The 14,027-nt window shown below is 42.1% G+C and overlaps 1 protein-coding gene across 1 annotated transcript in view; it reads right to left on the bottom strand.

The window, feature by feature from the left end:
* LOC108045083 (zinc finger protein 423 homolog) overlaps positions 1–12,312 on the bottom strand; it is a 32,340-nt gene extending 20,028 nt beyond the window's left edge. Inside the window, exons 1-2 of the mRNA XM_017124273.2 lie at positions 12,227–12,312; positions 5,508–5,834 (exon numbers count right to left, since the gene is read on the bottom strand). Coding sequence (XP_016979762.1) covers positions 5,508–5,834; positions 12,227–12,269 — 370 coding nt within the window. The 5' untranslated portion in view covers positions 12,270–12,312. The remainder of the gene's footprint in view (positions 1–5,507; positions 5,835–12,226) is intronic.
* Positions 12,313–14,027: the final 1,715 nt, after the last annotated feature.

Here is a 14,027-nt window from a genome sequence, read left to right on the forward strand (position 1 = left end):
TATTTTGAGGTCTGCATTCCTGATCTTGGATCTTGTTTTTTTTCATAGTGTCTATGTAGAGATGACGACGACTTTGCACGACTGCCGCCCTCTGGCTCCTAATCCCTTTACCCTCTGTATCTGCGTCTCTCTGATGATGCCTGATGATTATTCAACATTCGCTCTGTAGGGAGACATATGCCACGCCCCCGCCTTTCGCTCCACACATGCATCTCCGGTCGCTGCTCTGCTTTTTCGACTTCGTATGACGCAAAATTGGCTTTCGTCGAATTGTTGCTTTGAGTTTTGCAAATTTTTCGACACTACTCCAATGGGGGCGGGGCATGGACAGGGGCGGGTGCGTGGCAGCATGGGATCCAAAAAGAGAGGAGACGAGAAGGTTCTGCAATGCATTCATCATCATCATCAGGCATCGACTGGCGCTGCCTGGCTAATTTTATGACTCTCTCGCATCTTTCGCGAATCATGTTAATGAACCAGCTATCCGTGTGTGTGGCTTTGTGTGTGCCAGGATATCGCCGCACGAGTGTGTGTGTGTGGCGACCATAAATCGAACGAAATTTGCATATCCGACTAACGCCATCTTGCGGCCATTTTTACGACTTTCGGGGCTTTGTGGTGCAGCTGCTGATTATTGTGAAGTTGTTCGGTCACGCCCACCCACTCTGCCCCGCCCCCTCTGTCACACACACACACATACACATACGTGCACAGTGGCACTTTGGGAACGCTGCAGGCCGCTGCAAGCTGCACTCGCTCAGATTTCCCAGAGCGCCGCCGCCTACGAAAACAACAACAACAACAGTAGCGAAATGAACGGACAAAGTCCAGAAGAGTATCAGGGGCGCAGTTGGGGATTACCCCAGGGAAGGGGGTGCTCAAATGGTATTATGATATTACCAACTTATGTGATGCACACTTTTCATTCATTTATATAACAAGTAATTGTAGAAGAATTACGAGGAATCAAAAAAGTACGTAGTGTAATCCTATTTTCATTCTACTAAAATTTAATTGTCATATGGAAATTATTAAGTGTTACCTATGATAAACCCTTTAAACGGCATTTCCTTTTACATCTTGTATGCCTTTTTTAAATTCCATAAGTCATGATTAATCTTTTAAGGTAACCATTATGACAATGTAAATTATAAGTTTCTGCTTATAATTCCCAACTCGTGATTTGTCGTTCTCTGTTAGCGCAATCAAATTTATTTGAGTGTGGTTACTTTATGGCGAGCCCCTTACGCGAACTCCCACCACCACTGTCAACAACAACAACATCGCCGTGGTGGGACAAAAGAATGGGACAAAGGGGAAAGGAGTACGGAGAATGGGAGATGGGAGTCCAACTCGGACTGCGCCAATCCCGTGGGAAAAAGTCTGAAGCGGGCGCTCCGCTCCGCTGTGCTCCACTGCGAAGTGGGACCACCTACCGTGTGGTGGCTCTTAATTCGATTCGTTTGCTCCCTCCACTCCACACAGACCCCAATCCCCACAACACCACCAGCACCAGCACCACCTCCACCACCCCCTTTTCCTTGGCAAAAGCCAGTGCTCCGCTCCTTTGCCTTGGCTTCGTTGCCATCGTCGTCGCCGGATCCTTAGGGAATTGTTGCGCAAATGCTTTTTGTGTGTTTCTGTTTGAAAATTATTGCAAAAAAGGCGAAATAATAAAGGCAGCCGTCGACGTGCATGTAATCGAACAGAAGTGCCGGGGGAGGGGGTGGTTGGACAAGGACGGTGAGAAGAGGGGGGAGGGAAGGGAGAAGTACCTACGGGAAAGTGGGACTCGGATATGTCTCTGATGCAATTATGAAGTGATAAATGAATTATGTATGCACGGGGAATTGGCCCGAATTGGTCATGGTCATCGTCATCAACATCGCCATGACTGCAATTTGTAAAATTATCGATCAGCCACCGCAATCGATAAAAAGTACAGTACTCCCTGTGCTTCATAATCAAAGTGTACGGTAAGCAAACGAAGTTTTGTCATTAAATACCACCCTTTTACCCTCTCCCTGGTTTCAGAAGATCTCCCAAGAGTCTGTTGAAATGTGTGTGTGGTGGCACTGAGAAAAAATATATATTACTAATGACTAGCAAATTATGTTGAAATTTTTCTATTTTTTATGGAAGAATTGTTGAAAAAATCAAAGTAAAATTTTGTATTGCTTTATTTTAGACGCTCTTTATTATTATTATTATTTTTTTTTGTTGAAATTTTTATATTGAAATTAGGTAAAACTAGATACCTATTTAAAATGAACAAAATGAAACAAAATAATTACATTACATAAATAAGGAATAAGGTATTCTATTTGGAATACTTCTGAAATACCCATTAATATGTAGACGTGTCACAGCAATAATGCTTAACTATCCAACTCTGTAATGATATTGTTTCTCTATACACCTGATAATTTTATGGCCACCATTCATATGCGTGTATGTGAAAAAGAAGGGATAAGAAGGAGAAGGCGGGTGAAGGAGTCAAAGCGACAGAGACGATAACTCACTTTTGTTTCATTTTTCAATACACAGTGGAATAATAATGGCAAAATGAGCAACTTCGCTATGCAACAAGAAGCTGTCCCCCGCTTTCTCCTTCGGTCTCAAGATGCTCCCCAATGAACATACCAATAAACACGCTGGCAAAAGTTGCCACACACACACACTCACACATGAGTGAAAGCGGGACGGAGACACCTTGGCTCCTTCGGGGAGCAGGCGTCCCTCCTCTTTGTTGTCTACTGTACTTCGTCTCGCCCGCTTATATGGCAATGTATAATTTTTATTCGCACCAAGGTTGCTCCCCATGGAAATGTCGTCGTTGGGGCTTCTTATTTTGGAGCACCTCCCTCTTTTCGCCCCGTGCAACCGCCGTCAACCGAAAATATTGCAACATAAAACTTTACACAAATATAATCTATAAGCAGCAGAATTCATATTAGAATCCTGCGACCGAAAAGGAAAGGGAACTTTATAGGGGACACACGTGTGTGAGTGTGTGTGGGGGTGTTAGTGCAAGGGTGTGCGTGTGGCGTTTTGGCGGGCGCACTGTGGTTTTGGGTATATGTCAAAAAGTTGTGGCATAGTTGAAGGATTCATAAAATTAAAATAAAATTTGTTATCTTAATAATGTTATGAAGTGCATCCAAGCATTGAAAAAGTTGAAAAACATTTAACAATTGTTAGGTAGCTGATATTTTCCAACTAGTCAACAAAGAAACACACATATAACTTTGATTAACCATATTATTCTTTTTCGAAGAATTTAATGATTACTAAAGCAGTTTGGAACTATAGTTCCTATATGAACTTTTGGATTTTTATCAGGAGAGTAATTTATTTATATTTTCTAATGTAAAAATTATAATTTTGGCTCCTGCCTAATTGTGGTTTAATCATTAACCTACAAAGTGCACCACTATCTAGCACCACTGTTTGCGATACCCTCAAGTTAAGTCACCGTGGTGCTGGTGATGCGCACAAAAGGGCCAATTCATTCTCGCCGGGTTTCTCGTTGGCATCGGGCAACAACGGGCACAAGAGCGCCAGCAACAGCACGGAGCAGAAAGACAATTTTCGGATCCCCAAACTTATCACAGCCTCTCGATTTCCCCTTAGAACATTATACAACCCACCAGAGGGCCTCGCAGGACGAGCGGAGCTCCACGAGCTCCAAGAGCTCCAAAGGCAGCAGCAGCAGCAACAACAGCAACAGCAGCAGTAAACGGACGCAGTGCAGCAGCGTGTACTTGTCATATAATATGCGCGTGCGAGCGAAAGGGACGGAGAGTGCAGGCGCGCAGTGGTGATAAAGTTTGGTCCTCCGTAGTGCCGTTAGTCCCGAAGAGTTCGCAGTGAGGTTAAAGCCTCGCACACACCAACCAGCACACACACACACACACACAAGCACTGAGAGAGGCTGGAGCTCCCAGGTAGCCGGCAACAATAATCCAGGGCACCCAGACCTTTCGAATGGCATTGGCATGCCAAATACAGTCCAACTTCTGCAGTTTGAACTTTTTCCCTTCTTTTAATCTTAGAATTCCTAACAATATTATCCGAACTACAAATTATGGATTAATAAAACATTCGATGACCCAGAAAATGGCTTACAAATGCTTTGAAACTATTCAACAATATCAAATTTGCCGGAAAGTATGCAATGATATTTTCAATTAAGACTAATTCATCTGTTATTTTTGTGGAATATTGTTCTTTATCTAATGAATAGTTTTAAGCAGCCTTTAAATATCTTAGGGCATTTTTTCAAAAGGATTTTTAAAAAAAAATTGGTGAACAATTATTATCGAATGTCGTATAAAGAAACTAATGGTTCTATTTAGAGAAGTTCGACTGTGTAGAGGGGGTGGCGATGGGCGCCTGACTAGGTTCTAGTTGATGATGATGTTCTCCATTGCCGTCGTCTTGACTCGCGGGAATTCGCCGCCCGGCCTGGCCAGAAATACACAGAAAAGAGCAACAAATAATGAACAGACACGTCTCAGTGTGTGTGTGTGGAGCTGCGTATGTATGGGTACTGCCCATACACAGGCGTGTGTGTTTACGTTCCATTTAAAACATGAAGCTTGTTTTATTATTGTCAGACAGCAGCGGCCATAACGGCCAGCCAGCGCTTTGGTCATTGGAATCGATGGCTTTACACCCAAGTGCCATAATCCAATGACGCACAGGAATACCGAATACATGGGGCATATTGCGATGCAGATGTGTGTGTGTGTGTGTGTATGGGACCTCATGGAGACATCAAAGTTGATGTGACCAGGCAGCGGCTCCAATGGGGATAAGCCAGATACAGATGTACAGGGTCTGTAATAGACTGTACCCATGACTGTTATATTGCCTACTTTCAAGAGGGGCTTGAAAAAAATCCTTAAATATTCAATGGAGTCATTTTACTTGAAAAAAGATTAAACATGTTTAAAAATGTAACAGAACCTATTTATTTCGTTAATATATATAGCTTTATTACAATTGTATATCTTCAATTTTGTTTGACTAACAAATGATTTAGAAACGAGTAAACACAATCTCCAATAATTCCCAAATACCATTAAGCACCCTGTATGACTCCTTCAATGTGATTAACCTTATCCAATTTACAGGAGCATTCCACACTTTTAAGCCATCACCGTGAAGACACCAAAATAGACCGAAACCTGAGGGCCGAGGACTCACGTGGCCAGGGGAGCCACAAGATGCGGATGTGTGCCTTAGATGGGTCAACTACGACCACAACAAGGGGCGAGAGCAAAAACCTTACATTTGCTATTTATGAGACTGTCGAGAGTTATTAGCCGGACATGTGAACGACCCAGGGGGAATGCCCAAGACGACGGCGATGGACTTGAGGCAATGCCAGAGGATGCCGGTTAGTTTACATACGGATATATCCGTGTGCTTGTACGCCAGATATACACAGATATATCTTTCGGCTAGAGGCAATAAAATATGCAAATTGAAGTCAAACTTACCAGAGGACTTGCAGTGTCCGTTGGCATTGGCAGCAGCAGTAGCAGCAGCAGCAGCAGCATCAGATGCAACTACCTCATCCCGTGGGTGTTGTAGTTCTTCTGCTCCTTCTTCTTTTGCCACTGCAACTGGGGCCGCTGGCTCATCAGCTGTTGGCCAGCTTTGTTGCTGTGATTCATTGGGCTCGGGCTGGGGCCCTCCCTCAGGCGCCTCCTCATCGAGGACCTCCTCGTCCTCATCCTCATTATCCTCGATCTCCTCGTCGCCACTGAGCAGCTCCTCCTTGGGCTCCAGCAGCCCTGTGTTCTCCTCATCCTCCTTCTCACCAACTGAAAAAAGTACGTATACGTAATAAGTAAATATGTCGCAAAAATTGTTTAACAATTTCTTATTATTTGTATCTTGTATTGTTTTAAAAAAAGAATGGTGTTTTAGCTGAGTTTTACAAAAATATTTACAAGTACCTAATGGCAATGAATTATGCTTTTGGATTTCTTGAATTGTAATTGTGGTGAAAAATGTTAGGGCATACTTTGAGGCGACCACAAAATTGTTTTAAAATACATTGTTTATATGATAAATGTCAGTGTTTTTTTTTCTTTTACGAAATGTTTAATGTATTATTTTCTCTGTGACCATTAAAATTAAAGCTAATCAATTGATAACACTTCGAGTACTCGCACAAATTGCTACGTGTCGGATGTTGGCGCAGACATCGGGTGCTATGCTACCGGCTCATGCAGATTATGCCAAAGCACTCCCCGGGCGGCCATCGGGCCAAAAATTCTATTTACACGCTCCGTGTTTTATTGTTCCCCACTACCTTGCCAATAGCTCAAAACTCAGACTCCTTGGATGGCTATTCCGGCAAAGCCGCCACCTGATCGATGGCCCCTCTGCCCGAGGCCTTGTGGGTGTCGTTTTATCCTCCCCCAAAAAGAATAAACCGACTGCTCTGCCTCAAAAGTAATTGCAAGGGTGCAGCAACGGAAACGGAAAAAGCAGCCAGAAGAACAGCTCCGGAAAATGGAAATGTGTAACATGTGTAATTGCGCAATTAAATTGAATTTTTCATACATTTCTCCAGGCAGCTGGATGTGATGACCAAGAGTGGGCAAGATGAATGCCAGTCTGAGGTGTGAGGAATTCTTTCGCCTGGACCAGCCACAGGTGAGGAAATCATTTACATGCATGGTGGGTTGGAAACAAAATGCAAGATAAGGTTGACTTTACTTACTTAACAATAAACAAGACAAATAATCACCTATCAAATAAAAATCAAATGTATATATTTTTATTAACTTTTGATAATTATTCCATTAGTATTTTATAAATATTTTGATTAACAGTAAAGTATCTTATTTTATTTAAATAAAATAAATTAGCAAAAAACCTAGAACTTCCTAATGTGTTTTGCATAATAGTGAAAGGACAAGCCGGAATCACACCGCAAGGAATCGCAATGGAAATGAACATTATGCATGGGTATGGTCACCATAATGGGAGGGCGGCAAAAGGGAACAAGGCGGAGTGGGGGTATGTGGGGCAAGAACATTTGGTTATTATTTCCATATAAAGGAACCGAATGCTGCAGCCACTTGGAGGCGAGGTGGTGCGGTGGATTTGGGTGCTCAATGGAAGGAAAGTGGAAGGGGTGGAGTGGGGTGGTGCGCTTGGCTGAGGGGCAACAGCAACTGTGTGCCGTTTGCGGCGGAAGTGCCGCGTATTTTAAAATAAATGCGCGTGGCGGTGGCGGAGGGGCGGTGGGGAAATAAAGCGAACAGGGTGAGAACCAGTTATGGTCGTTAAAATTGTCGAAGCACCGCAACAACAACAGCAGCGGCAACAACACAAGCAGCAAGTCAAGTTCTTTTTGTGCAAGCCAAAAAGGATATAGGTACACTCACAAAAATTTATATAATACTAAGTAGCTTACATTTTAAACTCAAAAGAATAAGAAACAGGACATGAAAATACAATTTATTTAGTTCAGGATATTATTTGGTTCAGGAATAGTTTTTAGATACTTTTTAAGCACAATCGTTTGTTTTCTATTGCTTTGGTCAAGATTGCTGGTAAGAATTTTATATGTTTTAATTATTTAATTTTAAATATTATCAGATAACAAGATGACAATTAATAAAAATATTTAAAACACACATTTGAAGAAATACTGTTTAAAAAGGAATATTTTAAGATGCTTTTATTAAGATTTTAATGTTTACTTTAAGATTTAAATAACAACATATGTAAATTTGAATAATTGTATTGTAGTTCTACTTTTTTAGATTTTATTATTTTATGCTTAAATTTAAAATAAATTTTTGTTTCTTGTGTTTGTATGTGTGAGCATTGAGCAAGCTACTGTGTATGTGTAAGCGCCCATATGTATGCAAGCGATTTTCATTTTTGTTTAAAGCCCCCCAGAGTGCATTTCGCACTCGGTCGCTGGGTTGCCATCTCCCTCTCTCTCTTGCCTTCTCCACCCCTCTCTTTCTTCGTGTGTGTGAGTGTGGGGGAATAAGTGGTGTGTGTGTGGAGCACAAGTGCCTGCATGTGTGAGTGTTTCTTACTTGTTTTTCGGCAATGGCATGTTTTTAAGCGTTTTACTCAAACATCCACGCCCCCACCACCACCAACAAAAAGGTGCACACAGACACACACACAGTCACACATGCACACTTATTTGTAAACGTAATAATAAGCGTCGTCCCCTTTGACCCATCAATCCGTTGCCACTGCCATCGCCCCCCATTCCGCTCCAGCATTTCCCTTTTTCCCGCCAAATACCCCAACGCTTGCCACTTTTCCAGCTCCCAAACGGCTACTAAGCGTGTGTAGAGGGCACCAGTGAGCAGCTGGGGAGGCGTTGGGGGGGTGGCAGTGGGATGGAGGCGGGAGGCGGGAATGGGTGGCGATGGGCGGGGCGGTTGGCCAAAACAAAGCGCGCTTGCAACTTTTATAATGGCTCGAACCAGAGTGTGTGCGAGTGTGTGTGAGTGGTATTAAAAAAATAATGAAATAACAAACCCGAAGGTGTTGTTAAAAGCGCCAACAATAAATTCTATCAATAGTTGCAGGAACAAGAGATAAATGTCAGAAGGTGCCATCTGAGGAAACATGGCCAAAGAGATCGCTCGCCATCGGTGAAAACAGTTTAAATAATCACTAAAGGTACTATACATTTGGTTTGATAAAACTAGCGGCTTGATAAAACTTTTCATTACATATTCTGGGAGATTCAGAACAAAATAATATTATACTTCAGTTTCCAAATAAGAAACAATTGAGAATTATAACCTCTTGAATTATAACCTTATTGATTATAAATGCTTAAGGTCTTTTAAGATAGTCTGGTTTTAAGCAATGATTAATAAAGCTTGGTTTTAAAAGATAAATCCATAAAGATTAAAAATATAAGTGTTTTCAAAAAGTATTTTAAATCATATAATAAGACTTTAAATACTATATCTCATTCTTTAATTCGATTCCAAATTTTAGAAATGTTTTCTTTCCCAAGTTCATAGAATGGTTTTAAGTATTGCTCAAAATAAACTTATCTTACCTAATATCAATATAATTTATTAATTAACAATCCCTTTTGTTGTGGTAATTTTTACTGTTCCCACTTTAGCCCCTCAGCTAGAATCTTTAAGCCACAACTAAACTAGTGCGGTTCATGTGTGAGTGTTAAGGAATCCGCAGAGCTGTCAAAATGCCACCAGCACCAACGTTGATGTCGTTTGCAGCGTTGTTGCCTGCCGGGGATTCCCCAGACGCCTCACGACCCTGCCACCCCACGCTCAAGCACAACACCCACCTCCCACCTCCACCCACTCATTGCCATCGCCCACAGCAAATTCTATTTACCAAACTAGTTACCGTTAGACGCAGCCAATATCCCACATTATGTGCCAGCAGAAGCCATTGCACATGGTAGCCTATGCCCTCAGCGGATTGCCGCTGCTGCCGCTCCAGCTCCTCAGTTCCTCCTGATTCTCCTGATCCCGGGTTCCTTATTCCGCCCCGGCTGTTGTTGCTATTTTTGGCGCGATTTTGCCGTGCAATGGCAAATATTTTGCCAATACACCAAGGACTCGCGCTCACGTTGACGATGAGGTGAAACGGAGGGGGAAAAGGATGGCAGGGGGGTTGGGAACGGGCGGCGAAAGGAGCCAGAAGGCAACGACAACTTATGGCAGCTGGAATCCTAAGCCTTTCGCCCAGCTATGGGAATTCCACAGCAGAAGCCGGCATTTTAAAGCATTTTACGGTAGACAGTGTCTGCTAAAAATATGCATACCATTTACTAGCTCAGATAAAATGAGAAATGGTGATGATTTTCCTGGCTAATCAATCGAAGGTCACCAAAGCTTGATAATAAATATTGGAAAATTGAGGGTAAAACATGAATTGAGTTTCTGACTCATATTATTGTAATCATTATAGACTAAAAACTCAATTAGAGTTATTTAAAATCGCAAAAGGATTGTATTTAATAAAATTACATTCTTCAAACTATTCAAAAACATACCAAAACTGAGAAGAATAATAATCTTTATTTTGTTGAGATTTGTATGATCTATTAAACTATTTACTCAATAAAATTTTGATCCAAGCAAGTGGATTAACATGTAAAAAAGGTATATTTTGACAAAACTTTTTTTTTGTATTTAGGGGCTTTACTAATGAAAATCACTGTATATCTGGTCCCAAGTAGTTTTGGGAAAAATATTTTGTTTCTTGATTTTTATTTTTTGCGAAAGATGACAGGCCATTAGCCATTGCGTGTGTTATTGTGTGTTGTCAATAAAAATAGCTGTGCATATGCTTGTTATTGTTCTACCTATATGTTCTATATATGTATATAGATATACCTAGAGATATATATGTACATGCAAACTGGCTGGCAACGCCGTCAACAAATGAAAACTCCCCAGGGAGTTGGCGCATGTTTGTTGCTGTTGGATGTTGCTGCTGTTGCTATTGCTGTTGCTGTTGCTGTTGCCTCGTTGCCCGTCGCTTTCCTCTTGGGGATTGGCCAGAGAGCCGTTGCCGACTCCCCTGAGAAATACATGGCAATGGGTTTTCTGTGTTTTGTGCTTTTTTCGCGCGCCCCTCGCAAAACACGTTGGTGCGACAGAGAGGGCAGGAAAAAGAGCAAGCCAAAGTTCGCTTTTTTATACGTTGGGGAAATTTTCATGCCCCAGCATGAGGATATCTCTCTCTGTCTCTGTGTGATTGTGTGTGTGTATGTGTGTAAATTTGTGTGTGCGCCAGTTGTCTTTGGGGGTTTCAGATCCCCTCAGCTGCCTTCCTCCCTTCCCCCTGGCTATCCAAAAGCCACCCAACACCCAGCACCCCCCCTCCAGCCCACACCACATGCACATGTGTGCATTGGATTTATTGTCAATTTTATTTGTTATCATTGTTGTTGCTGGCGCTGCTGCTCTGCTGTTATTTACACTGACACAATTTGAAATTGTATTAAAAATTAACGGCACTTTGGTTGCCTTGGCTTGGTCTGGCCGCAGAACGGTAAATGGAACCGAGTCCCAAAAACTGTTACTGCACTGGAATCCCGCCCAGATCACAAAAATATCCAAACTGCAAACTGCGTTTTGGCCAAACCACTTTTTATGCCCTTCTAAAGGGTGTCCATGGACATTATAACTTTGTTTTCCCTTTTTTTCTTAATTAAAATTTGAATACCAAAAAGAAAAAAAAATAGATTCAGCTAATTCTAAAATTTAACACTATTTTCTGTTGCACTTAATATTTTTATGCTTTCAAAATCTGTGTCTTTTATCTACTGATATTATTCTTTTCTATCTGTTTTTAGAATATTAAATTTTTAATATCAGAATTTTGTAAATAAGAAATACAAATTGTAAATGTATATAAATAAATAAATTGTTTCCCTAAATGAGATCCAACCTATTGGATTATTATTTTAAACTCTCTACAAGCATGTATAATAGTCAACTTAATAAGATTTGTTTTTAATTTAATTAACCACAAAATTCACAGAATGTATATTAAGACAGAGTATACCCCATTCGCCGTGGTGTACCTTTTGTTCAGCATTTACTTGTTGGTTCACCAGAACACTCAATGTTTCAACCTCATGCTGGGGTTTGTTTGGGTTTTGGGGGTCTCCTGGCCCCAGTCCACCTGCCCCGGCCCCTGTCCCTGTCCCTGTCCCTTCTGTCCCCTACCGCCCAACCAGGGCTCCCTCATCCACTTTGGTGAGGGTTCCCCCCCTCGGTCGCTCTCTATCACTGACAGTTAGGTGTGTTGATCCCTGGGGATTGGCCAATGCCTGCAAGCTGCTGGGCTGCAGCCGGTTTGGGTTCAGTTCGTTCCTGGGATGGGATGCGATGGAATGGGATGGCTGGGAGTCGAGAGTCGAGCTGGATGGAGACCCCAAACTGGCAATAGCCCATAGTCCGGACCGGACGGTGGGCCATCGCAGGCCGAGGCCATTTGCATTTGTCACATTTTGCGGTCCCGCGAGCAAAGTTTGGCAGAGTAATGTTGTGTCCACCCCCTTTTGGGGTTTATCAAAGCAAATCAATCAGATGCACACACACACAGTCACACACACACGAAGACACAGGGAAACACAGGGACACACTCAGGATATGGAAATGGAGACCATGTCAGTCGGTGGTCACTTGGGGATTGAGGTCCTGCGACTGACCACTGGCGCCCAACTTACGTTTGAGACAGGCGCGCGGCTTGGCCTGTTTGCGTCGGGACATGGCCAGATTGGCTATTTAAATCACTGTTTTTCGATTCAGTTTCGCTTAATATTGCTTTTGCTTTAGTTCGCTTCCGGCTTTCGTTTCGCGCCAAAGCGATTTGTTTTGGTTTCTTTCTCGACTGGCGAATCCTGGCAAGCGCTGCGGATATCCTTGCGCCTTGAGCGTCGGCAACTGACTGAATGCTGCCAGCTTGTTTGGCCCAAAAAGTGGCATCAAAACACAAGCTCTTAAAACAAAATGGAATGCGAACAGCGCAATCGCAAAGAGAGATTGAGAGACGGAAATGAGAGGCGAGGATGAGGGGGCAAAAACAGCCACCCAAGCACTCCCAATTCAAGCACAACCATCTATCAGTGCTGAACCTATTCCCCCGGGGGTTGCTTCGCCTTCATCCCCTAGAGAATCCCGGCCGGCACCAATCGCGAGCCATTCTGGGTGCCTTTTGAAGAGGCAGGGAGTTGGGAAATCGAGGAACCCATGCCGACTGCTCACAGTATGGTGTATGCCCGCCTCCCCGCTCGCCTGTTGCAATTATAAAGTCAAGTCAATTATTTTATAGCCGACTTTCGCACGTGCGTATGGGGGGTCCAAAGGGGCGCGATCTCGAGTAGAGTAAACTCAAGACCGATTCTCCCAAGGTGCCTTGCGAATTGCAATTTCCACTTGGTTTCTCAGCAGCGGGACACACGGACACACCGCTCAACTCCTTGGTGGGCCGTGAGAATCGTGTCCAGAAGCGGAGATTTGCGTGCTTTGGCAGCGGGTGACGACATTGGCATTGGATCTTTTGTTATGAGTTCCACTCATCCATATTTCAAGAGTGTCACACGCATGGGTTACGAACGCTGATAAAGTGGAATATCGCCAAAAAAAAAATATATTTACGCAACTTATGTCTATGATTTTATTAAATTAATGTTTACTCTCTTATGTTCCTAAAATGTTAAGCACTTTAATAAATTCAAACATATAAGTTCTTCCCTTAGAACAAGATTATGTGTCGTAGGTTATGATACGTTACGTTTTTTTCTAACCTTGTATTTATCTTTCTAAAAACAATCCCGCTCTGGAAAAACACACTCCGTTTTTTGTTTAAAATAGTCAATTCGAAATGTAATATTCAGGGATTGAAAATACTGTTATTAAACCAAGGATATGTATTTGTTAATATTAAACTTCCTTTTAATTATTTTTCTAAGTTTCTTACTTTTTTTTAAATTTATCATTAATCGATGACGCCTATTGTTCTGTACTGAATAAGTTAAGTTAACTTCTACATTAATGTAGCATCTTGTTCATGTATTAAGTCGTTGATTTGCTAGCTAACTGTTAAATAACTGTGAATTCCGTTAAAAATAGTACAAGTCAGAAAGTTGCACCAGCTGATTAAAAAGTGTGCCAAATTCCAGTTTTGGAGGAATATAATAATACAATTCGCAATAATTGATTAAAGTTACTCTAGAGTCATTCTTCACCATTTGTCATTTTTAACTGTAAGAAGTGTTGATTAAAAACTTTTTTTTCCTGTGTAGTTACTGCACCTAAAAGGTACTGCAGGCCGTTGTACGGCGCCACTTTGGGATTTGTAAAATATCCTGCCAAATCGGAGTAATCTTTTCCAGCACTGCTCGTAACTAGCATTAGCTCCATCTATGATTTTTTTCAGGAAACTGCAATGCGCTCCTACCGGCCACGGTGGCGCTGATGTTGCACTCGCGACAAAAGTAACGATAATTTGAAATTAAAAATTGATGA

Source organism: Drosophila rhopaloa, unplaced genomic scaffold (assembly GCF_018152115.1).
Source record: "Drosophila rhopaloa isolate 14029-0021.01 unplaced genomic scaffold, ASM1815211v1 contig_115, whole genome shotgun sequence".
In the NCBI taxonomy this organism is placed as follows: Eukaryota; Metazoa; Arthropoda; class Insecta; order Diptera; family Drosophilidae; genus Drosophila; species Drosophila rhopaloa.